The 24754-nt window shown below is 35.4% G+C and overlaps 1 protein-coding gene across 1 annotated transcript; it reads left to right on the top strand.

Annotated features, from left to right (window-relative positions):
- The first annotated feature begins 248 nt into the window (after nt 1–248).
- On the top strand, nt 249–20380 carry zgc:154142 (uncharacterized protein LOC555481 homolog). Its single transcript, XM_042762039.1, is given in 23 exon segments — nt 249–418; nt 1375–1496; nt 3808–3943; nt 4118–4145; nt 4237–4298; nt 4301–4356; nt 5125–5252; nt 5332–5434; nt 5488–5608; nt 6289–6510; nt 9321–9458; nt 11353–11584; nt 11789–11851; nt 11853–11974; nt 14173–14282; nt 14660–14760; nt 14885–15162; nt 16628–16791; nt 17346–17529; nt 17629–17847; nt 17971–18108; nt 19075–19299; nt 19395–20380. Coding segments are annotated over 23 exon segments (3228 nt in total). The 5' UTR covers nt 249–291; the 3' UTR covers nt 19544–20380.
- The last annotated feature ends 4374 nt before the right edge of the window (nt 20381–24754 follow it).

The following is a 24754-nucleotide window of genomic DNA, read 5'->3' as shown; positions in this document are numbered from 1 at the left end:
TGCTTTAACTTAACAGATAAGACTTCCTAGATAAAACCAGTATGATTTCCTAAATTTACAACCTGACCTGTCACACATGCAGTAAAATGCATTAAGGAGATACTTGCAGAAATTGCTTTTGTGGAGATATACAGCAAACCCAGAGTAAAGAGTAAAGTACAGCCCTACAAAGGTCAACACTAACGTTATAAATATTAGACCATCTGCGAGGAGAACGTTACTCAGTCAGCTTCGGCTGAAGTCCTCATTTATCTGTTTCTCGCTGAAGAACATTGAGGAACATCAGAACAGATGACGCCCAAGAAATGTCTGACAACATTAGAGAAGAGCTTGATCTTCCTATTTGTAGCCCTGACTGCAGTCACTATTGGAATAGTTGTTGTGTTTGTCATTGAGAGGAACAACTCAAGTCCAAAAGGTGAGTTATTGTTGCTCCAAATCCAGATATAATTCAAGATAATTAGTTTTGCACACTTACTCAGCTCTGACTTCCACTCAGATATAAATGTAGATAAAGCATGTCAGTGGTACTAAATAAAACAAAAGAAAATGTGCAATTATTTATGATTCTATGGCCCTATAATGTCAAATCAATAGACTTGATCAATGCCACAAAGTTGTTTACTTGGCAAACAACTAGTCTAAAATGAATCTCTGCAAAACCCAAATAACTAAAAAAATATCTTCTTAAACTCTACATATTAAAACCAAAAACCAAAAAATTAACTTTAAACAATCTAGAACTTTAAATTACTGCTCATTGCAAAAATAAAATATAAAGATTAATTAACGTAACTGAAATAATACTACTATAAATTAAAATGCATTCAAAGAATAAAATGAAAAAACATTATGTTGAATCAGCTTCACTGGAACAACACTATTGTGAAATCTGTGTCATACAGTGCATACAATGCAGCACTTTTTCTCTTCAGAAAGCACTGGAAAGCAGCATATACATATAAATTACGTAGTTATGCTGTATAATACTCTCAAAAATAGCTCTTAGAAACTTCCTGTAATCACTTTCTACTTCCAGAATTAACAATACACAAAAATCCACAAAAAAGAAAAATTACACAAACGAGTAAAATAACACCCAAACTTTCACTTTAAACTACACATAATCGTTAAGCTTCAGAATATTTTTGAGTCTCAAATGATGAATGCGGTGCATTATATATACACACACATTTTGGTACACCCTCATTATATTTTCCTTTCAAATTCAGTTACCAGACTAAAACTACATTATGCTCCACGAGGCTGAATCCATGAAATAGCTTCACCTGCAGGGTGCTGCTGAGGAAATGTAATCAATCTGTTTACACAGGCGATGTCAAATTCTATTCCTCGCTCTGTCTCTGTCCGCAGAGGATGAGATCGATACGGGATGTGGGAGTCTGCAGGAGCTGACAGCTTCCTCAGGGGAATTCTCCAGTGGGAATTACCCCAGCAGCTATGACAATGGCATGAGCTGCAGCTGGCACATCACAGTACTGTAGAACCCAATAAGGTACCGGATGACACTTATCTCAGCTCATTAGCTGTTAGCTGCTCATTAGGGTTTATAAACTTTTAAATCACAAACCACCTTCCACAAAAACACCTTCAAAAAATAACTCAAAAAATAAAAAATCAAACACTTTAAAACAATATCATATTATTCTTTTTTCAAGTGTTAGTACATGGTGCTTAACTGGCAGGAAATGTTATATGTGCTGTCTGATTTTGCATTAGATTTTCAAGGTATGAGAAACCTTATTAAAAGTTTTAATTGTGCCTTTAATCCATTACAAAGTAATGTAACACCATTCGTACCTTATTTGTGGAAAGTGGCAAACAGCAAAATGAGTTCTCTTGGTTACTACTTGTGAGTCTTGTGCAGTGGCTGGTCGTCATTTTGGCAAAACCATCGTGTGAGGCAGACTTCGTGTGAGGCACTATTCTGAGTCTTGTGATGTGGCTAGTCATCATTTGGCTGGTCATCATTTTGGCAAAACCATTTCTCTTCCCTGCAGAGAGTCAGGGGAAAAAATCAATCCGAAAGTGTGAGAGCGCAGACTTTGCATCTTCAGGGTGCATGAGCAATTAACTTCTTACAGGCAGAAGCCTTGTGATGTGGCTGGTCATCATTTTGGCAAAACCATTTCTCTTCCCTGCAGAGAGTCAGGGGAAAAAATCACTGTAAGTTAATTATCATGAGCGCAGAAGCGATCTGCCTGCATTTATTCTTGAGGGCATGAGGCAATTAACTTCTTACAGACTGACTGAATGTTACCGGTCACCATTTTTTGGCTGTTGAGCCATTGCTTATGCAGAGCATGTCCTGACAAATTTTCAGTTTGAATGAGTATATGTATATGTTGATTGGATTGCAAGTACAGTCAAACTGTAGCATGTCAATTTCATATTGATCCATGAAAATGAGAAAATATAAGAAAAACTTTTTTGTTGATTTAATGCAATCAAAACAGAAAAATACAAAAAAATAAACTAATGCAATCAAATCAAATACAACAAAAAAAAACATATGAGAAAATATAATAAAAACACCAAAATATAAACTATACAACCTATATTAATTTCTTATGAGAAAAAGAACAAAGTATAAGAAAAACTTTATTGTATATGGTCATATTACATTTTTATATGTCATATTTATGAAAAAATCATTTACAAAGGTTTTATGCTGTTTAATTACAAATCAAGGAGCAAATCAGTTATCAATGTCAAATTTGGAACACAACGACTTCTTTAGACTTAAGGCTTTTCATTTGACATGAAACAACACATATTTTATTTTAATTTTTTTAAATAAAATATAAATAAATGGCAATTTAATTTTTTTATTACATGGACCTATAACTTTTTTTGTTTTAAATTTTATTTTCAGTTTCACATGAACAGAAACTTCCAAGTGTGTTTTTAAAAACGAGCCCAAAATTAGGTTCATACTCCAAACCGTTCCAGAATTATGGAATCTGGGACACCCAAAAAAAATAAAAAAAAAAAAAAAAAACTTTTTTTTTAATGCAAAAGCCTTTTTTAAACAAAAATAGATTCAAAATAGAAACATATGAGAAAATATAAGAAAAACTTTTTTGTTGATGGCAAAGGCTGTGTTTAATCAAAATCAGTTTTTCAAATTCAGTCACTTGATAAAAGCTGAAGGCAACATGGACAGGAATTTTTCAGTTGAGAATCTGTCATTTTTATGGTTTATGGTGTAATATTAATAAATTACAATTACACAGTGTTTGATTTTAAGAACATTTAGGTTACACTTTATTTTATAGAGTTCTTGTCATGGTATAATTCTACATTTAAGTACTGAGTAATATTAATTATCCTGTACTTGGTTTAGGGTTATTGCATGTAATTATGCATAATTGACTGTTATTACTGGTAAGCATGCAACAAGGACACTGTAAAATAAAGTGTTACTAACATTTGTTTGTTATATATATATATATATATATCGATATATATATATATATATATATATATATAATATATATATGTATATATATAGATAGATAGATAGACAGATAGATAGATAGACAGACAGACAGACAGAAAGCTAGATAGATAGATAGATAGATAGATAGATAGATAGATAGATACTTTATATCATATATATACTTTAATATTGTAATTATTATTTTTATTCTGATTACGGTGAGGACATTTTTGTGGGAATATATAAATTTCATTACAAAATGTATAAATAAATGTCAAAATAATGCAAAATAATCATAGTGGTCCTACAATAAGCATCACATTTGATTCTTCTGTATTGTGAAGTATTGTGGCTATTCTGTGCCCAAACCAGTAGTGTCCTTAGGAAACAGCATTTTTGTGTATTTTGACACCAAAGACAGGTACACAGAGAAGGGATTCAAAGCCCTATACCACGCTGTGGCCCCTGAGACAACGTCAGGTAAAGACAATGAGAAATACATAATGAATTAATTACATAACAGTATAATTAACACAGTGAAAGAACATTTGAGATTTAACAAAACACGTCTGCTGCGCCTTTCATATCATCATTTGGTGACTGTATTTTTACTCTGCCAGATACTGAGAGGCTGTTATATGTGTCTCGCTGCAGCTGACCTAGAAAGAGACACAGCACGTCAGTGTGTGTGTGTGTGTGTGTGTGTGCATAGCTGGGGTGTATTAGGAGGGGGGGGGGCTGTCAGAATACCCTTTTGCTGTCTCTCTTTGCAGCCAAATCTCTCTCATTCCCATGCTTCTAGAAATAGTTAGGGCTGGTGGCGTTCTTCAAGGTGACCCCTGTTGACCCTTGGCTTTCCCTCACAAAACTATGAGAACGGCGCGCTCTACCAGGTGCTTCAAATGATCAATATGACCTCTACACCTGCTCTTGATTTATCACAATCTGTTATTTTCCAGTTTGTTCTCTGGAGTCTGTGTCTTTGTCTGTTTCCACCTACGATCCAATCTCTCTGAACACTGTGTTCAATATCTGCTGCCTTACTCATGCATAACCTTCACCATCAAAATGGATAACATGAAGATATTTGACTCTTGCATAAAAGGAAATCCCTTCATTTTTAAAACACTAATTACAAGCATCAGTATTAAGATTGCTGATACTTACAGTTAGTGATCATTTGTGCTGCGGACATGAAAGCTTAAAAAATATATAGTTCCATCATATTTTTCGACAAATTGTTTATGACTTCAAGAATGACTCCAGTGACACTCAGACTGCACATACACAGGAAACTGTGGAGTTTGTGAGGAGGATTTGATGATCAGTTTTGACATGAGGGGCTTTGATTGTGAAAGTCAGATTGCTGGAAGCTTCCTCACAGCGTGGCTCCATCTGGCAAGATATTTACCCACATCAGCTAATCTACAGCCAGGCTTCCAGCCATGACTTGAAACTAACTAAAGATGCATGAGAAAGCACAATTTCAATCACCAGCCCTGTCAGGATACCAAAATTGCATTTGGATCAGTCTATGCATTGTGCATGTGCAAAATCAAAATGCTAAAAATAGCAATTTAAATGCAACAAATTCCAGATAATCAAAAGTTACGACTAACAATAAAATAAATAAAACTTTTCAAATTGCATGGGTCACCTAGTGGATTATACATGTACCTGATGGGGAAAAGGTCCAGTTAACATTCACAGCATTTAACCTTGTCCCAGAATCATGTGGTGATTTTTTGGATGTTTATGATGGTGCTTCAGATGGTGCCGCCCAACTGAATGATTGAATCCAAAAGCTTGCCTTTGATCCAAGCCAAACATCTGTGCACTCATTTTTATCTGCCAAAAAATATAAATCTCAATTTCTGTGGAAACAGTCTTCCGGCTCCGGTGTTGTCTAGTGGCAGTAGTATGGTGGTTAGTTTCAAGTCTAATTCGAGCAGGACTGCCAAAGGCTTCAGTGCCACTACACTGTGCCCCACCAGTTACAACCACTCCAAGCAGGACTGCCAAAGGCTTCAGTGCCACTACACTGTGCCCCACCAGTTACAACCACTCCAACAAGCACCACTAAGACCACGACCACTGGACCAACAATTGCCACACCAGTTCAGACCCAAACACCTGCTCCAGAAGGTAAGTACAGTCACACTGAATAAATGCACCACATACCTGGTCATATTAAAGTACAAGGCTATTGTTCACTGAACCTCCTGAAATCTAATGATTACCCACTGAGAGGAATAAAAAATATTTTAAACACATAAATATGCAAATATAACCACAAAACCAAAACTCATTAAAAAAACTAAAGAAAAATTTAAAAAAATATGGACAAATATAAAAAGAAAAATCCGAGCACAAATAAAAACCTCATACATCTAATTAAATACTTTTATATACTGGCAAATGTGAGCACAGTTTGAGACATTGTTAAGGATCTACTGGGGTATTTTTCCCCAGGAGAAATATTTGCGAAGCTGGAGACTTAAGCATAAGTCTCTATTTACTCATAATTGAATTAAATTTTTGTCTAGGAGAAGCAATTGAGGGATTTAAAGAACTCTTTTGTGTGTTTTTTCTTTTCTGTGTGAATTGGGGTGTTGAAGGAAATTCCGTGGAGAATATAATTTAGTGCAACACTTGAATAAAATCAATTAAATCTACTTTGTTAACAAGCACATTCTGCAGTGCCATCATTGTGGATGACATACTTTCTACCCTAAGTGAAGCCAGATGATATTTAAGCACTGCAAGGTCTGATGAATTTCTTTTGTGCATTATTGTTTCGACAATAACGCTCACTCTCTGTTCAGACTCTGGCTGTGGGTCCCCTGGGAAGCAGTCCGGACGTAAAGGTCAAATAAACTCCAAAAACTATCCTCAGGCTTATCCTGCAAGCTTGATGTGCTCTTGGGACATCACAGTGGATGAGGGCTTTCTTGTCAAACTGCACATCACAGATCTGGCCATCGTGGGTGAAGCAGTCCAATGAGGCAAAGAGAAACTCACCGTCACTGATAGTCAGCAGTCACTGGGTAAGACATGACTCTGAAAGACAAAGGTACAGAGGTTACTATGAGATTACCGCAAAATACTATTTCAATCTTTCTACTTCAATTTAGTAATTTTACTTGCCATTTTTGGTGAAATTCTGAGTTAAAATGGTTTCAAAGTAAACTTTTATTCATTGTATTTCTTTATGTATAATAAATGGTGCTTGCAAACTTGCAAACACAAGGCCCAAGCCTCAAATCAGCAAGTTTTCAAGGGTATTTCTCTCAGAAAATGTAATCTAGTCTGTAATCTATAGTATGTAATCTATAGTCTGTTCTAAACTTTGTTGTGTTTAAATCCAAAAATCATCTCATTTTGCAATTGACCGAAACTGAATCATTAAAACTGGGCTTAAAACTTTGACTTGTTCTATTTATATGTGACACATCTTCCAGTAATTTAATTAGATGAAATGTGTCAAGCCAGCATAGCACTGTGTCAGAACGTGGCCTATCAGAGACGACCTTCGACTCGGTTTTGGGGCCCATAACTAACACTAAATGGCACCGCTGGCGCAAGAGTAGCTGGCGTTTTCATCGCTCTCTCTTATCCCTCACACAAAGGGGCTGTAAAAACTGATTATCATCAGTCTAGGAGAGGCATGAGCCAGCAGGCGAGCGTACTATAAATTACGGCTCCTTATTACTGAACATCAAACGGTGCTGTGAGCAGTAGATACGCTTATCTGCAGCAGCTTTTCAAGGACTGCACGACAGATACTGTCAATAAGTCCCAGTGCAGGTTGAGGAAGAATGGTAGAAAAACAGTTTGGGATGTTTGAACTACAAGGAAGGACAAAAAGGACAAGTGTTTCGCTGGCTGTTTGCAGAGCACTGAACATGTAGAGGAATAGTGCTCTCAAACAAAGTCACCTCATGTCATTTCAAAGTCATCTGACTTACATTCTTCCATGGGACAAAAAAGGTTAATCACTCTTGTCCTTGTAATTTCAATGAAATGTTAAAAGAAACTAAAAAATAAAAAAGTATAATCAAACTATATTTAGAGTCATCTGAAGTTATAAAACCAGGTTTATGCCGAAAAACAGATGGGAATTTAAGACATAAATGCATGAAAAAGTACATTCTTTAAAAAAAATTCCATGCAAGAGAAGTCAATGGATCAACATTTCCATGAAACCACTGAAATGCAATATACAGGTAACGGCACACAAGGGCTTTGAAATTAATTTAATTAATAAAAACAAATTTAGTTTTGGTCCATGCAGTCATGGATTTTACGGCTCATTCGTCTCGACACTGTGCCCTCACTTGCCTTACAAGTGTGCATGTGTGTGAGTTCTTCACATCACTTTCTTTATCCTGGCTGTCAAGACGAAGCAGTGTGTTAGTGTTAGTTCTGCTGACAGTCTGTGTTACCCTGAAGAGAGGAATAGTACAAACTGTTGGAACTGAAATGCATAAAACAATGTTAACCTCAGCTATACAGTGAATTCACATCTTAATATTACTAATATTACATCTTTAAGTATGAAAAGCCCTCTAGAAGTGTTTATTTGAAGTACAAAAGTAATTTGTCAGTTTCAGGTGTTTAACTTAATAATAAACACATTTTTCTTCGCAGACAAAATGATGTGATGCATTTCCATTGTGTGAGTGAATCATTTAAACTGAATCATGAACCGATTCGAACAGTTTGGTTAACTGACCCAGTGAAAATAACTGACTCAGAATAGTCATTTATTTAAAGCCAAAAGAAAACTCAAGACACATGACATAATGCAGAAATATTCACAGATTGTTTTTCTTTTTTTTCACGTTGGTAAATAATTTCTAGTCAGACAAGGATTTAACAGAATTTTTTTTTACTGGAGTTGGACATGATCGTTCTAAATTGATATTGTCTTGTCTTACAAGAGATGACATAAAATGTCATAATTATGACATGAAAAGTCAAAATTATGAGATACCAAGTCATCATTATTTCTAACATCGGAATTATAGGGTAAAAAGTCATAATAATGAAATTAAAAAGTTATATTCATGATATTAAAAGTATTATGAGATATAAAATCATAGTTATAGGATAAAAAGACAAAAGGTTGAATTATGAGATTTTAAAAAAGTCATAATTGTGACTAAAAAAGTCAATTATGACATGACGAATTTGTCATAATTACTTGTCTAAATTATGACTTTTTTTATAATTTCGACTTGTGTCATAATTTTGATTTTTAATGATTTATGTCATAATAAGGGCATAAAATCAGTTATATTTATGACATTGAAAGTATTATGACAAAAAAAAACAATTATGAATTAAAAAGACAAAAGGTTGACAAAGAAAATTGTGACAAAAAAATCTATTATAACATGACAAAATTGTCATAACTGCCTGTCTAAAAGACTTTTTCTAATTTCAACTTGTGTCATAATTTAGACTTTTTAATCTCATAAAAATGATGTATGTCATCATTTTGACTTTTTTAGTCATAATTATTGCTTAGTATCTCATAATTTCCACCTGTTATCTCTAAATTATAATTTACAAAAGCATCTTTTTCTTATGTTTTACAAATGGACTTCCATAAAAGACCCTTTTAATGTACAGGACCACATTTTCTATTTCTAAGTGCTAGGAGGGGAGTGTCTCTTGTAAAACTAAATTACAACTATTGATGTCTTGTTGATGCAAGAAACAAACTTTTTTTGACTAATATTGTACTGTAGGTGGCCTTGAGTACAAATGATGCAAAACCAGCAATGTTCTGACTCTGGGCCAGGAGATGGAGAGTGGTGCAGAAACTTTCTCTTTTATCTCTTTCTCTCAGGCACACACTGCAGGTTTGTTCTTCCCCTGGTACTTATCGTCAGCAACAACATGTCACTAAGTTTCCAGTCAGACGCTCGGCTAGCCGACCGCAGCTTCTCTGCCACATGGGAAGCTGTGTATCCAGAGGACCTTTCTGGTAAAACACCATATATCTACTCACACCTACACACACATACAGTACACACACCTCGGATGAATCCTGCTGATTCGGCTGTGAGCCAACAGCCATCAGCAACCATGTGTGTCATGCGAGATTTTCAATGCATGTGTCCCCTATGGATATTTTGAAGTCGATATAATGAGGGTAGAATAGCAATGCAAAATAACATTAGGAAACGCACAGTCAACATCATTTTACCATCCCATTTTAACAGTATTTCAATAATATTTTAGAAATTTAATTCTAAATCTGTTGCACATCCAAAAGCTGGAATAGTGCCACATCACTCAAATAAATGTCCTGGCTGACACAGTGGTAGTTGAAAGAGCTTTATTTTACAGTAAATATACAGATTCTTGGATTTATGAAAACTTTTCCCTCTTCACCAGATGATACACCCCTAAAAAAGGAGAGGAAACCATCTGTAGTCATGCTGATTGACGCCTGCATTAACATGCATTGCAAGCGCTCACAGTTAAAGCTCGTCTCTGTGACATATTCTCCTTAGACTCACAGTACATTCTGCCTGCAGTTTCCTTCTGCCTGTGCAGCCAACCAAAAATGAACAAAAAAAGAAGGCCTTAAAGAACATTTTATACCATATTTCTTTGCATTTGAATAACCTTTCATGCTTGTTCTATAATACAAAAATGCTAATAAGCCACAAAAATATGATGAACAAAATAAATCCTCACATTTTCTGTGATTGTCTAATCTTGCACATGATTTTAGACTATGATTACTGTGCATTATGTATAAAAGATTTGTTCATACAGCCAAAGATATCAGTCTATAGTGCATATTTACATAAAACATTATTGCTTCCTATTGAAAAAACTACGGAAGCCCATAAAAATGAATAAAAAGCCTTTAATAATTTTAAATAATTACAAATAATTTTAATTTCATTTATTTTCTATAATAAAAATGCTATTTTTTTCTCTAAGAATTTTATATAATTACAAATAATATTATTTTCATATTTTTGTCCACATTAAAATTGTATTCTTTCTCTAATAATTTTAAATAATTACAAATAATTTTAATTTAATTTATTTTCTATAATAAAAATGCTATTCTTTCTCTAAGAATTTTAAATAATTACAAATAATTAAATTTTCATATGTTTGTCCACATTAAAATTGTATTATTTCTCTAATAATTTTAAATAATTACAAATAATTTTAATTTAATTTATTTTCTATAATAAAAATGCTATTCTTTCTCTAAGAATTTTAAATAATTACAAATAATTTTATTTTCATATTTTTTCCCACATTAAAATGTTATTCTTTCTCTATTAATTTTAAATAATTACAAATAATTTTATTTTCATAAAACAAAAACACGAGGGAAAAAAATTAATCTTAACATTGCTTGTGATTAGTGATCTTCCGATATTGATATTGTGATATTGATTTTGCAAGCAGGCCAATGACATGTATAAAATACTGTAGAAAGAATGGCACTAATTGTCTCTACAGTCTTTTTAAGTTGCAGACACATTTGCCACATATACACATAGACAAAATGATGATGGTTTTGGAAAAAGCAGTGCGCTCGCTGTTTGTCAGAAATATGCAAGGAAAAACATCTACATTGCAATTACAACAAAAATATAGCGTATATTACTATTAAAACATCTGCCATTGGCAAGTATACCAAAAAGTTAATTTTGGACCCTGGTGACATGTTGCTTGCCCAGGCCCTGGGGCTAAAACCTGAGATGCCATGTACCGGCTGACTTCTGCTATAATGGTAAGACACAATTTTGTGACATTTTGCTTGGTTGGAACAATTATACCTTTAACTGTCACATTCTATAGTCGTTACTCTGTCCAAAGGCACCAAACCTTATGATGTCCTGCAGATATCCAGGGATGTGGAGGTTTCTCACAGAAGGAGACAGGCATCATCAAATCTCAAAACTGGCCCACGAACTATCCAGCTAACAGCATGTGTCTGTGGACCATACACATTCCCAAGGGGAAGACCATTAAATTGATGTTCACTCATTTTGACGTGGAAGAGGCCGGCATCCTTTTCGGCCAGTGCAATGACAACGTGGTAGTCTACGACGGAACACAACCTGGAGCAAAAAACACGGTGAGCAAAGATGTTATTGAATGCGTTTACAAGGGCGTCTGTTTATGATGCCCTTTAAATCAGATAAAACTGTGACATATTTATAACCTTCATTCATTCAAACCAGACATATGTTTATAATATACTGTCCACTAAAATGGTAAGACTTCCATGCTTTTAAGGTCTATAGAAGGCAATACAATCAAATAAATTTACTTTCTCACAGGCCCCTTTTGCAGCTCCAAAATACCAGCTGTCATCGAAAGCACAACAAATGAACTTCTTTTTCTATGCCGAAATTTTAATTGAGGCCAAAGGTTTTCATGCACACTGGACTACTGATTCCACCTTACCGACCCCCACTGAGCCTCCGGTGCCACCCAACCCTTGGGATGACATCAAGATAGGTATGAACGAATACATTCAATGTCATTTCACATTTAACATCAGTTACAGCTAATTTATATAAATCAAGCGCTAATAATCCTAACCAGACATTACAGAGTCATCAAATTCTACCAAACTGTTCACTAAGCTTACAATTAAATGTCATATTTGAAATCACCAATTAAATCTGACAACAAATGTGTAATAAATGTTGTTTCTGTTGTTCAGATAGCGTTATATAAAGCTTATTTTTCAAGCTAGATCAGCCAGTGCGCATGCGCAGTCCTAAACGCACATCTCAGAATGCTGAATGTTTCTATAGCAACCGGGACTTCTAACAGCAGCTTCAGTGATGCGCTGACTTTACCGATTAGCAATTGGCTCTTTCATTTAGAAGGTCGGGGCTTCCTGCGATATAGCAGCCATATTAAGAGTTGCATATTTCCCCATTCAAAACTGACACATCTGAGTGACTCGTCTTGGGTATTCTATAGTCTTTGATACAGATAAAGTTGAATAAAATATATAGACAACTATATATATTGAGCTGTGCAAGCAAGGATACATTTTAAATTTTGTGACGCATCATGTGTTTGCAATTTGCTGTACAATATATATTGCTTTGCCCTGTTGAAAAAAAACGCATATGCTGGTTATGTATGTTTTGACGCTGGGATGCTGGTTCATGCTGGTCCTTTGCTGGTATAAGCTGGTCATTTGCCAGCACATGACCAGCATAAACCAGCAAAGGACCAGCATAAACCAGCAAAGGACCAGCTCAAACCAGCAAAGGACCAGCATAAACCAGCAAAGGACCAGCATAAACCAGCAAAGGACCAGCATAAACCAGCAAAAAACAGCAAAGGACCAGTATAAACCAGCAAAGGACCAGCATAAACCAGCAAAGGACCAGCATAAACCAGCAAAGGACCGGCATAAACCAACAAAGGACCAGCATAAACCAGCAAAGGACCAGCATAAATCAACAAAGGACCTGCATAAACCAACAAAGGACCAGCATAAACCAGCAAAGGACCAGCTCAAACCAGCAAAGGACCAGCTCAAAACCAGCAAAGGACCAGCTCAAAACCAGCAAAGGACCAGCATAAACCAGCAAAGGACCAGCTCAAATCAGCAAAGGACCAGCATAAACCAGCAAAGGACCAGCATAAACCAACAAAGGACCAGCATAAACCAGCAAAGGACCAGCATAAACCAGCAAAGGACCAGCATAAACCAGCAAAGGACCAGCATAAACCAGCAAAGGACCAGCATAAACCAGCAAACGGTTTTTTTCAACATGGAAAAGGACCAGCATAAACCAGCAAAGGACCAGCATAAACCAGCAAAAGGACCAGCATAAACCAGCAAAGGAACAGCTCAAACAGCAAACAGCAGCATTACCAGCACATGACCAGCATAAACCAGCAAAGGACCAGCTCAAACCAGCAAAGGACCTACCAGCAAAGGTCCAGCATAAACCAGCAAAGGACCAGCATAAACCAGCAAAGGACCAGCATAAACCAGCATCCCAGCGTCAAAACATACCTAACCAGCATATGCTGTTTTTTTTTCAGCAGGGTCCAATTTTAAAAATTATGTTTTTTTTTTTTTTCATTGATGGACCATTTCTGGTTCCCCAAAGAATCTTTCAGTGATCTGTGAACCATTTTTGTTCTTAGTGTGAAGAACATCTGAATGATTTATAGAACCTTAGTCCACTTCAAAGAACCTTTCGTGGAATGGAATGATTCCATGGATAGATCATCATGGAACCACAGATGTCACTAAAGAACCTTAATCTTAACTGTTTATATACTATGTATACTGTACGTATGCAGGTAAAATATGGAGCTGTGCAGTAATAATTTTACAAAGTGTGTTGTATTGTCACGTTGTTGAACATGTCACATATCAGAACAACTTAGTACTCACTACAACTGCATAGCAATACTCAAAACCTCCCAGGACACCCTAGCAACAACCTGAAAACCACCTACAAAGGTTGCTAGGAGCAAAAACCCTGGCATCATGGTCATAATTTTGCAAGCACCGCTCACATTTTCCAGTGCAGTACCAAAATATCCTTTGAAAACTAGTCTATTTTTTTTCTGGTTCATTTAGAGCGAGGGTAATTCACAGCTGAAATCATTCAGCATTTTAGAGGTCTCTGCAGATAAAAGCCTTCACCTGAATGCTGAGCCCTCTCCTTTCACAGACTGGCCTGAGAGCTGCTGGAAGCCCACGATCCCTCCGGATGTCAACACTCTCATAGTGAACAGAGAACCTGCCAAAGCTCACTCCTGGCCGTGGCAAGTATCCATGCAGGTACAGTTAAGCCTTCATCTAATCTCATACTTTCCCCAAAGAGATTTCAGCTCTTCTCATATTACAGGAAAGTTAATGATAGTCATTTTATCTTATTAAAGATACAATTATATTTGTCCAAAGCTAATGATATGTGAAAATAAAAACTATATAACAACAGTAAGATTACTATAGGTCATTTATAAGGGAACCATAAATATAATATAATATATATATAAAAAAAGTGAATAAAACAAACAACCAACAGGACTAGGGATTTGAACAAACCTCTAACCCTAACTATTAAATGTTATATATATATATATAATGCATAACTCATGTTGCATTAAAAAAATGCAGAAATATAGGCCTAATTTTTATTCTCATTTTTGTTAAAGGTTTGGCGTGATTCAGAGCCTTCACCCAAATTCGGTCATACATGTGGAGGAACTCTCATCCATAAAAACTGGGTCCTGACAGCTGCGCACTGCTTCATCAGGTTAATATACATACGCCTTAATTTATCTCTAATGGAGTATTTTTGTGTCTGGGTCTCGAACATCCTGGGATCACACTGTGTACTTGTGTACGTGTGCGTGTGTGTGTGTGTGAACTTTTATCAGGTATGCTGATGAGCTGCATCGCTGGAAGATGTGTCTGGGGAAACACAACCTGACCTTCTCTGAGCTGACTGAGCAGTGTTTTAACGTGCTTGGCATCTATCGTCACGAGGGCTTCCAGTACCCAACTGTGCCAACTGTGGAGTTCGACATCACCCTGGTGCGACTGGATGGAGAGGTGACACCCAACGACTACATTGATTTCGCCTGTCTGCCTTCATCTGAGGAGGTCCTGCCCGAAGGAAAAAAATGCTATGCCACCGGCTGGGGAGATGAAACAGGTTAGATTACGGTTCGGTGTTGTCCAGCCACTGAATTATAGTGATAGAAATTATAACAGTTTTGCAATACTGCTGTAAGTATGCAGTAAACATATATAAATAGATGAAAGAAACTGCGAAAACTTGTTAGCCAATCAAAAAACATGCAGGCTCTTTTGCCAGTCATGTTAATTTCTGGAAGGACTTCCTCTTTATGGGTAGCTGACATCAGGAGGTCACGAAAAAAAAAAAAAAAAATCTTTTGATGGTCATTAAAAGTAGCTGTCTGTTAAAAAGTCTTTATGATATATAAAAAACTATATTTTTAGATAATAATAATAAACCTAAAAGTATCAAAATTGTTTTTGTTAATTGAAATAAAGCTGAAATCTGTGTATTTTTGGTTTGTTTATATACTATTATACAATTTATTAGTATTTTGAATGCATTTTTATTTTAATTTTAAAATTTTAATAACTGTGCTATGTGCTTTTTATAAGCTCTGTTAGTTTTTGTTTTTATTTAATGCATTTTTGTCTTGTTTATTTAATTCAAAGAAAAGTAGTAAAAATGTCAAACACATAACAAAATTACTAAAACTAAAATAAAAAAGGAACTGAAAATATCAAAATAAAAGCTAATGAAAATATTAGTGCTGTCAAACGATTAATCGCATCCAAAATAAAAGTTTTTGTTTACATTTATATATGTATAACTGTGCATATTTATTATGTTTATATAAACACACACACACATAGTATATATTTTGAAAATATTTACGTTTATACATTTATATATTCATAATCTTATATTTTATATTATATATAAATATATTTAATATATAAACATTACATATTTTTCTTAAATGTATGAATGCATGTGTTTGTATTTATTTATACATAATAAATATAGACAGTATACATATATTATGTAAACAAAAACTTTTATTTTGGATGCGATTAATCGTTTGACAGCACTAAAAAACATTTATAAACACTATAATAGCATATACTAAATTGCAAAATGTTAATAGCTAATATTTCATTGCATTATATTATAAATAAATGTTTTGTCAGTGATGGATTTGTGGTGGTATCTTAACAGTGTGTCTCTTTGCTGCAATTTTTTTTTAGGCACTTTTACTACTCAGACAAGTGGCTCAAAAATCATGCTTTTACTTTTTCAGCAGCCCCATCTGATTTAATTTATAAACATGTCTGCCCTGATGTATAAAACCAGGCACTGAAAATATACATATCCTATATATATACAATATTTACTCACTGACCCACATACTTGACAGTTCTGATGGTCCCCAAAGACTCTGGAGCGATTGCGCCCTCTGCTGTGCAGTTATGATAATGCATTCTGAAATGAACAATCATACTAGGTTAGATTAGAATCCATATTTACCTTTCAGCTGCCTTTACCTCTGAGAGACAATATTCAAAATAACTACTAATACATGAAGTCATCTTGCCCACAGGTAACTCCACTGCTCCCAAAGTCGCTGAGGCATTGAACCAGGTGGCTCTGCCGGTAGTGGCGTATGACACCTGTAAACGCATGGACTATTGGTGGTTCCAGGTCAAGACCTCCATGATCTGCTGTGGCTACACTTTACCTGATGAGCTCAAGTCTGTATGCCAGGTATGGAGTGATTCTGAGATACTACTGTATTCAGTATGATTTGCATATGCACTTGGATGCCTGAAAAAATGCCTGGATTTTTTGTTTTTTGCAGCAACTTTAGGGTGTTTGCAGATGTAATTTCAGCAGATTGCCTTACGTACAAATCAGCTCTTTCCCCACCGGGTTAGGAATGGATTCAGAACAATGATCAAAACATAGATTGAGTAGATTGCTTCCATCAACACCCACAAAGATTGCACAGTCCTATGCCACTTCCTGGATCGACATTTTATTTGGTAGCGTTAGGCAGTTTTGATCTATATGCTGTTTAATGATTGCATTATTTTATATACGCATCTGCTTATGCAGTCGCTTGTTTCTGCCTCCTCTTTGCCTGTAATTTCCCAGGGATTCAATACTCTTTTAGAAGATGTGCAATAGCGCCTCTTACTGTATAACAGTGCACACACAGAAAGCCAGAAAATTCCATCAATGGCAGGGAAAGAGTTCAGGCAAAGCACTCTCTACTGTACAAAAATGTTTGTTGCTCATAGCATTCATTTCATGTATAGGGTGACTCAGGTGGACCCCTGGTATGCCAAGACGGCCCCTCGGCTGCCTGGGAGGTTCACGGCATCACTAGTTTTGGTCCAATCGGCTGTGTCTTTGATAAGAAGCCCAGCGTCTTCACACGTTCCTCTGCTTACCTGCCTTGGATTGAAAACATCATTCGCAAAGACATCTATGACTTCACCAGTACGTCCGCTCAGCATTGCTGGACTGGAGAATATTTTTCTTTCGGAAACAACTAAAGATTTTAGAGTGGAGTATAAAAAGTGTTCTCTTTTTCTCAGGGTTCTGGTTGTGGTGGACTAAAGGATCTGGTTGGAACGGAAGGCATGCTGGAATCTATGGATCATCCAGAGAGTTACAGTAACAGAGCTTCCTGCAAGTGGAATATCCGTGTGCCCACTGGGAAAAACGTCTACCTTCACTTTAGCAACTTCTCCCTGGAGGAGACCACGCTGTGCCTTAATGACAAAGTCACTCTCAGCGATAGCATCGGCACTCTGGGTATATAGACATATCCCATGTGGCTTGTCCATATATACTAATGTGCTCTCAGGTGTGCCGCCGTGGTGTTTAGGGAATGTGGATGAGATATAATACACTGTGTACTCTGCCTCTTTTTCTCAGGTACCTACTGCACATCTCCTCCGAGAGATCTAGTCGCGGCTGGAGACACACTGACTGTCAGTTTCTCCTCCAATGACAAAATCGTGGACACCGGGTTCAGTGCCATTTGGAAAGCAGCGAATCCTGCTGACATAGAGGGTGAGTGAAAAAACTAGGGCCTTATGATTTCCGGACATGGATGGAATCACAGTATAATGCAGAATGCCATGTAATTTATCAAATTTGGGATGAATAAATGAAAAGTAGGTCAGTTCACCTACATCAAAACGTGAAATAGACTAGTGTCAGTGAATATTAAGCCCCAAAAACACTATTTAAATATGAATCCTGCATTTTCTGTGTGTCTCTTTGTGAGTGAATGGCGCAGATGCGCAGTTTTGTTTACTACACACACTGAAGGTCGAGTGACGCTCATGTTGTTTTATGCCTCTGCCACCTCAATATGAGTACATGAACATTTATTTTGAATAAAACTATTGTCATATCATATACAAACAGAAGGTCTTCACAGCATCCCGTCAAAATAAAAGTTCGGTTTAACTTGAAGAAACGGTGACAGGAATAGTTCTTAATGTAATGATAGTACTACTACTACTAATACAATTTTTATAAAACATTATTTTTAAAGAAATATTTACCAGAATTTTTTTAGCAAAAAAAAAAAAAAATGAGAAAAAAAAAAGATTGAAATACACAAAACTAAATAATAAATAAATAAAAATAATAATAATAAATTAGTATTTTCCCCCTTGCTTTTGATGATTTTGATTATAATATTATAATATTACAATTTAGATGAATAGATCAATTTCGATGACTAAAATTGCAACCATTAAAATAGAGCCTACCTTAAAAAAATGAAAATGAAAAAAAATAAAACGGATTTTTAGGGCCCTAAAAAACCACCAGTGCCATTTGCTAAGGCAAGCATTATAACAACTATTATGGCCAGTGCCATTTGCTAAGGCAAGCATTATAACAACTATTTATCATGCTTTAATTTTATTTGGACAAACCCAAACACTATAAGGATATAACCAACTAACATCACATCTTTTCTTTTTCATACTTTGGACTACTTTTTTCTTTTCTTTTCCTCTCCAGCTGCTGTTGGTTGCGGTGGGCACTTTACTAGTCAGCAGGGGGAGCTCCGATCACCCAGCTGGCCCAATGAGTACCCGAGCCAAACAGTGTGCACCTGGACTATCTCCGTTCCCTCAGCCACTGGAATTTATATCACCTTCACTCACTTTGAACTGCAGGCTGTTAATTTGCTGGGGCAGTGCGTGGATTACGTGGAGATCTTTGATGCTGCTGGGTCATCAAAAGGTTTGATTATGCTCCATAGCATAGTTAATGATGAAAAATGTAATTGGTTTCAGCCGCATTTTCCCATTGTCATACTGTATTTTCCCTTTATTTAGGAAAATTCTGTGGCTCTAACTCACCATCTTTAACTGTCAATGGGGACAAGGCCACCATCCGCTTCCTCAGTAATGATGCTAACCAGAAAAAGGGTTTCCAAGGACACTGGACCACCGATCCTGGTGTTTTCCCAGAAGAACACTTCTAATCAGAAAGAGCTTGTGTGCGATTGACTGTACAAATAGATTCAACAAGAAATCAGAGCTATCTTTTTATAGACTGTCAAAAGCTACCAAATCAAATAGACTGCTGTAAATCCATAGAAAAAAACTGGAATCCAGACACCAAAATGTGGATTTGCCATTGACATTTTGTCACGTTTGTTGAATTTTGGGGTAAATCAATATCGTAGGTTGTATATTGGATTGACAACTCACCAATTAAATCTTTACCATTTAATATCCTGTGTACCTTTAAACTATTTGTCAGTGTTTTTAGCAGCACCCTGGAGACTACACCTGCATAGTAATGACCTACAGTGACAACCACTCAGAAGCCATAGCATCAGCATAGCAACACTCTGGCAGCCTCCCAGAACATCCCATTAACCATCAATCTCCCTGCTGCGATTGGCCAATGTGGTTACCATGACACCCGAGATCAGTCGGGTTTGCCTTCCCAAACCCTTGTCTATCATGCCTGCCGGAGATGTCTGTTATGTAACAGGCTGGGCAGTGAGAGAGGTCAGACGAACAAAGACCTGTTCATCTGAGTTGATTGATTTAGTTAAGCACCTTTTGTCATTTGTTCCAGTTGCTATTCATTAATTAGTAAGTATCAGCAGATATTAATGGTGTGTTTATTGCAACGATAGAATGTAAGGCCTGAGGCCATTCTAACAGAATGCAAGAATGTTAGAAGAGAATGTAAGGCCATACTGTGCAACAGACCTTAAAGAAAACCCATTTGAAATTTCAAGCAGTACATGGACAAGTTGACACTCAAGCACATGCATGAAAACAATAAACGGCCTAATCAAGCTATAGTATGACCCAGCTATTTGAAATGCCCTTCAAGTGTGCTAACGCTTAACTGGAAATGTCATTTAAATATATTGCACTTACGTCCTTCTAGTGCCTTCAGCTCCTTATTTCACACTCGAAACAATCTCTTCTTTCACCACCTCATTCACCATTATACCCACCCTCATTGACTGCTTGTGTGTAAGCCATGAGGAAGGGAATCATGGGAGGTTCATGGTGTAGTGAGTTTTGGTCCCATGAGAAGAGAACCTTATTGTTTTAATATGTTTATATGTAGAAGAAGACAACAGCAAGTAAGAAACTATTATGGGAGAGAAAAATGACAAAAAGTAACTTTTTGTAAACGAATGCACCCGTAGTCAAGGTTTGTTGTTTATATATTTTAATATAGGCTACTATAGTGGCTGCCATGTAGCTTCTAAATCTCATTCATTTATGAAATATATTTTATGGATACAACTTGTTAGGATTTCAGAATCCTCTGTAATAATGAAGCCCAGGCCACATTTTGAAGTGATAATAATACAAAAAAAATTACTCAATCTTAACCTAAAAATAATAAAACCTAAATTCATATAACTAAATCAATAAAAGACAGTTGGACTGAATTTGTTTCTAAAAATCTTTTAATCTAAAGGCATATACATAAATTATTGAAATTAGTGTTGTAGACAAATAGGAATTTATTCACAAAACCTCTTGTTAAACATTTTTTTTTCCTCCCTGAAAATGAAATAGATGAGAATTAGACTGGTTAGTGAAAGAAAAACAGCCAAAAAGTGTCCAGCATACATGTAAACTCCTGTAGTTTGAAAGCACCTCATGAAGTTGCTTAAGAGAATAACAAGGTTCTAAACTGAAATCTAGACAAATGGTAAAGACTATTTAGAAGCTCAAATATAAGATTTCCTTTGATATATTTATTAATGCAAGTTTAGATTTGTTTAACAATTTTTGGCCACTGCAAAATTCCAACATGTCTGTTAGTGAAGCTTTGGAGAACTAGTGCTCTTTGTACTTGTTGTGAACAACAACGTTTTATTCAGTACAAAAGCCTGTGCATACAAATTAACATGCAGCTTAAGTTGGTCTTGATTTTCTCAATCAAGTTGCAAAGGAGATTCTAAAATATCAAATCATAAAAACATAAAAAAAAAAAAAATGCCGGAAAAGTTTAATTTTCTTCTTCAAGTTGATTCTTTAAAATGTATAAAGAGCAACAAAGGCCCCTTACATCAACTCTGAAAAGTTGTGAATTGGTAATTGATGTAACTTCCTCTCATTTGCCCCATGTGGAGAGACTCTCAAAGGCTTGGGCCAGCTGGTCATGTGACTTACAACACCAGCCAATTAGAGTGCAGGGCTCAGATTTCATTTGGTGAGGAGTCACTAAGCTCCACTGAGCTTTAGGAAAGGGAGACTGACTCCTCTGCTTAGCCTCTGAAGTTTTCGGATACGTTTAGCCCATCCAAAGATGGACTAAACAACACATTATGACCCGGTGACTTTGTTATGGGACGTTAAGGAGGCCACACTAAGAAAGGAGAAGGAATTTGGGGAATTCATCACTCTACAGTCTCTTCAAGAAAAAAGATATGGGCGCTGGAGCAATCAATAAAAATATGTGTAAAAAAAAAAAACACTCTCCAACCACCTACAAATAAGGCAAACAAATCAAGCCCGTTTGAGTTTACACATGATTATTGTGGAGTTTCTGCATGCATCCATGTGCAAGAGTGCTGGCTGGGATCCTGGAAAAAAACTTAAAAAAAGCCACAATAATGACATCACTTCTCACCATCTTACAACAACTCCTATTTTATTACACCGCCTGGAACTGACACTCTCGTGTCAGCTTCACTTACTGAAACATTATAAATAAATAAACATTCTTTTTTTAATAGGACAGTAACCTCAAATGGACAACTTTGTGTCTTATTTACCCTTAAAAGGTTCATATTTTAAGTATACACACTACTCTAGGGTACTACTGATACTGTATGCAGCTTTTAGGGTTAAATAAGTTATAAAGTTGTCCCTTATCAGAACTGCCCCATGCAGTGACAAACTGTTGTATCCCTAAAGATACAATTTTGGCAAAATTTTCATAGTGTTAGTGTTGTAAACTATGTGCTTGTGTTTGTATAATAGCAGAGATGATCTGCAGCTGTTGCTAGCATGTGCTGCTATACAACAAGTTGCTGTCAGGACCACACACAGCATGTGTGTGCCCACGCATGCGTGAGATATGAATGAACATGCAGAGACTTGCTTTTCACCCAACGGAGATGGAGTTTGTGAAATTGAACAAAGAACAAAAACCTGCATTTATATATCCTAGCTTTTGTAGCCAAGTTTGGGGCTGTTATGATATTGGTCAATGTTTTAAAGTCTCTTATACTCATCAAGACGGCATTTATTTATTCAAGCACAACTGTTTTCTATGTGAATATATTGTCAAATGTTATTTATTCCTGTGATGCAAAGCTGCATTTTCAGCATCATTACTCCAGTCTTCAGTGTCACATGAGCCTTCAGAAATCACTCTAATATGTTATTTTGCTGCTCAAGAAACATTTATTTTTGTCATCAATGTTGAAAACAGCATTTTTTTGGAAACTGATACAATTTTTCAAGATTCTTTGATTAATAGAAGGTTCAAAAGAACGGCATTTCTTTGACATCACATCACTTTTGATCAATTTAAAAATTCATTTTCTGAACCTGTAATGGAAACTTGCAGCACAAAGTTTTCTATTACTCTCATTGACTGTGAATGGCATGACCGTATGCTAACACTTGGCTCTTCACATATGAAGTGTTGTGAGGACCCTGTGTGGGGTTGGGGTGATTTCATAGACATCTGTTGCTGTTGGTCTCTCATGAGTAGCTCAGACAGGCTTATGTTCTTAATAACTACTTGAGGAGCAAAATGCTAGAGAGTTTAGCAAGAATATTCAGATATAAAGCTTCTATGCTAATAATTAGTTATCATTATTATTTGAAAGAAATTGATACTTTTAATCAGCAAAAACTGTTTTTAACATTGATAATCAGAAATGTTTCTTGAGCAGTAAATCATCAAATCAGAATGATTTCTGAAGGATCATGTGACACAAAATATAACAATAGAAAACATAAATAAAATAAATTTAAAAATAAATTAAAATAAAAATAAAAAAAAAATATTCAAATTGGAAACACTTATTTTCAAATTGTAATAATATTTCACAATATAACTGTTTTTAACAGTATTTTTAATTAAATAAATGCAGCGTTGGTGGCCATTTCTGTTAAAACATTTTAAAAAATCACTGATTATGAAGCAAATTAGGCCTAAGTTTGTGTTTGTAAAGTGACACTGAAGCAGATCGCCACTGATTCATCTCACATTATGCTGTCATGCCTTCAAAAATAAATGCACTTATACTGTATGGTACTCCTACTATTGGTATTTGAGCTGATTATGCATAGGCTGTAGGGTAAACGTGTTTACTATGTGGCTTGGGTCATGCACTGCTGAAAAAGGACATTTTGTACAGAACACCCAATTAAAAGATGCTCACATAATAGACTGTAGAGAACAGAATGAGCAGGCAATCTCCTCATTTACTGAAGAACAGCCTCTGAATATAATTCATCCTTGTGTTCTTTCCTTCATTTAGAAAGATGCTCTGTGTATCTCTGTGTTTGTGACAACACAAAGAATTAATTTTGATGGATGTTACTTAAGATCTTCAATGAAAAAAAAAATGCTTTTTTTGTTAAATTGGTGTCTGCATAAACTCTTTTCCACGATTCAACTGAATACGTTTATTGCATTTTAAAAATTACTGCAAGATATTTTATGTACATGCAGCCTTGCTCAAAAATCTAAAATGGTTTGCTGCTCTTAGCTAATTTAAGATGATCTCCAGTCTTAGGCTGATTTAAGAGTTTTAAAATATTATATAAATATTAAAAAATATTAAATAACCCTTTAACAATTTACAATGGTAAACATACTCTCTGCTAAATTAAAGCTTACTATTGTCCATCATATTGCTTATCAATCTCTTTTAATAACTATTAAAATATGTAATTTTTTATTGTATTTTAAAATGACAAATAAATATCAGTTTAATTTAGTTTTTCCCATCATTTTTAGCATGCAAACGGTTAACCAGATAACTGTGTTTAAAAAAAAAAATCATGTTTTTTATTTCTCTGAATATAAATATTAGCATATATAATATAATATGAACAAACTATAAACTAAAACTTAATAAGATCTATGTATACATTAAAAAACATGTAACCTAATAAATACAAATCAATTCAAAATATTAACAAAAACTACAATCATATATTAACAATACTAAAATAACACTGGCTTA

This window comes from Cyprinus carpio, chromosome A1 (genome assembly GCF_018340385.1).
Source record: "Cyprinus carpio isolate SPL01 chromosome A1, ASM1834038v1, whole genome shotgun sequence".
Classification (NCBI taxonomy): Eukaryota; Metazoa; Chordata; class Actinopteri; order Cypriniformes; family Cyprinidae; genus Cyprinus; species Cyprinus carpio.
The sequence above is the reverse complement of the archived record's forward strand: the minus strand, read 5'-3'. Positions and strand labels throughout refer to the sequence as shown.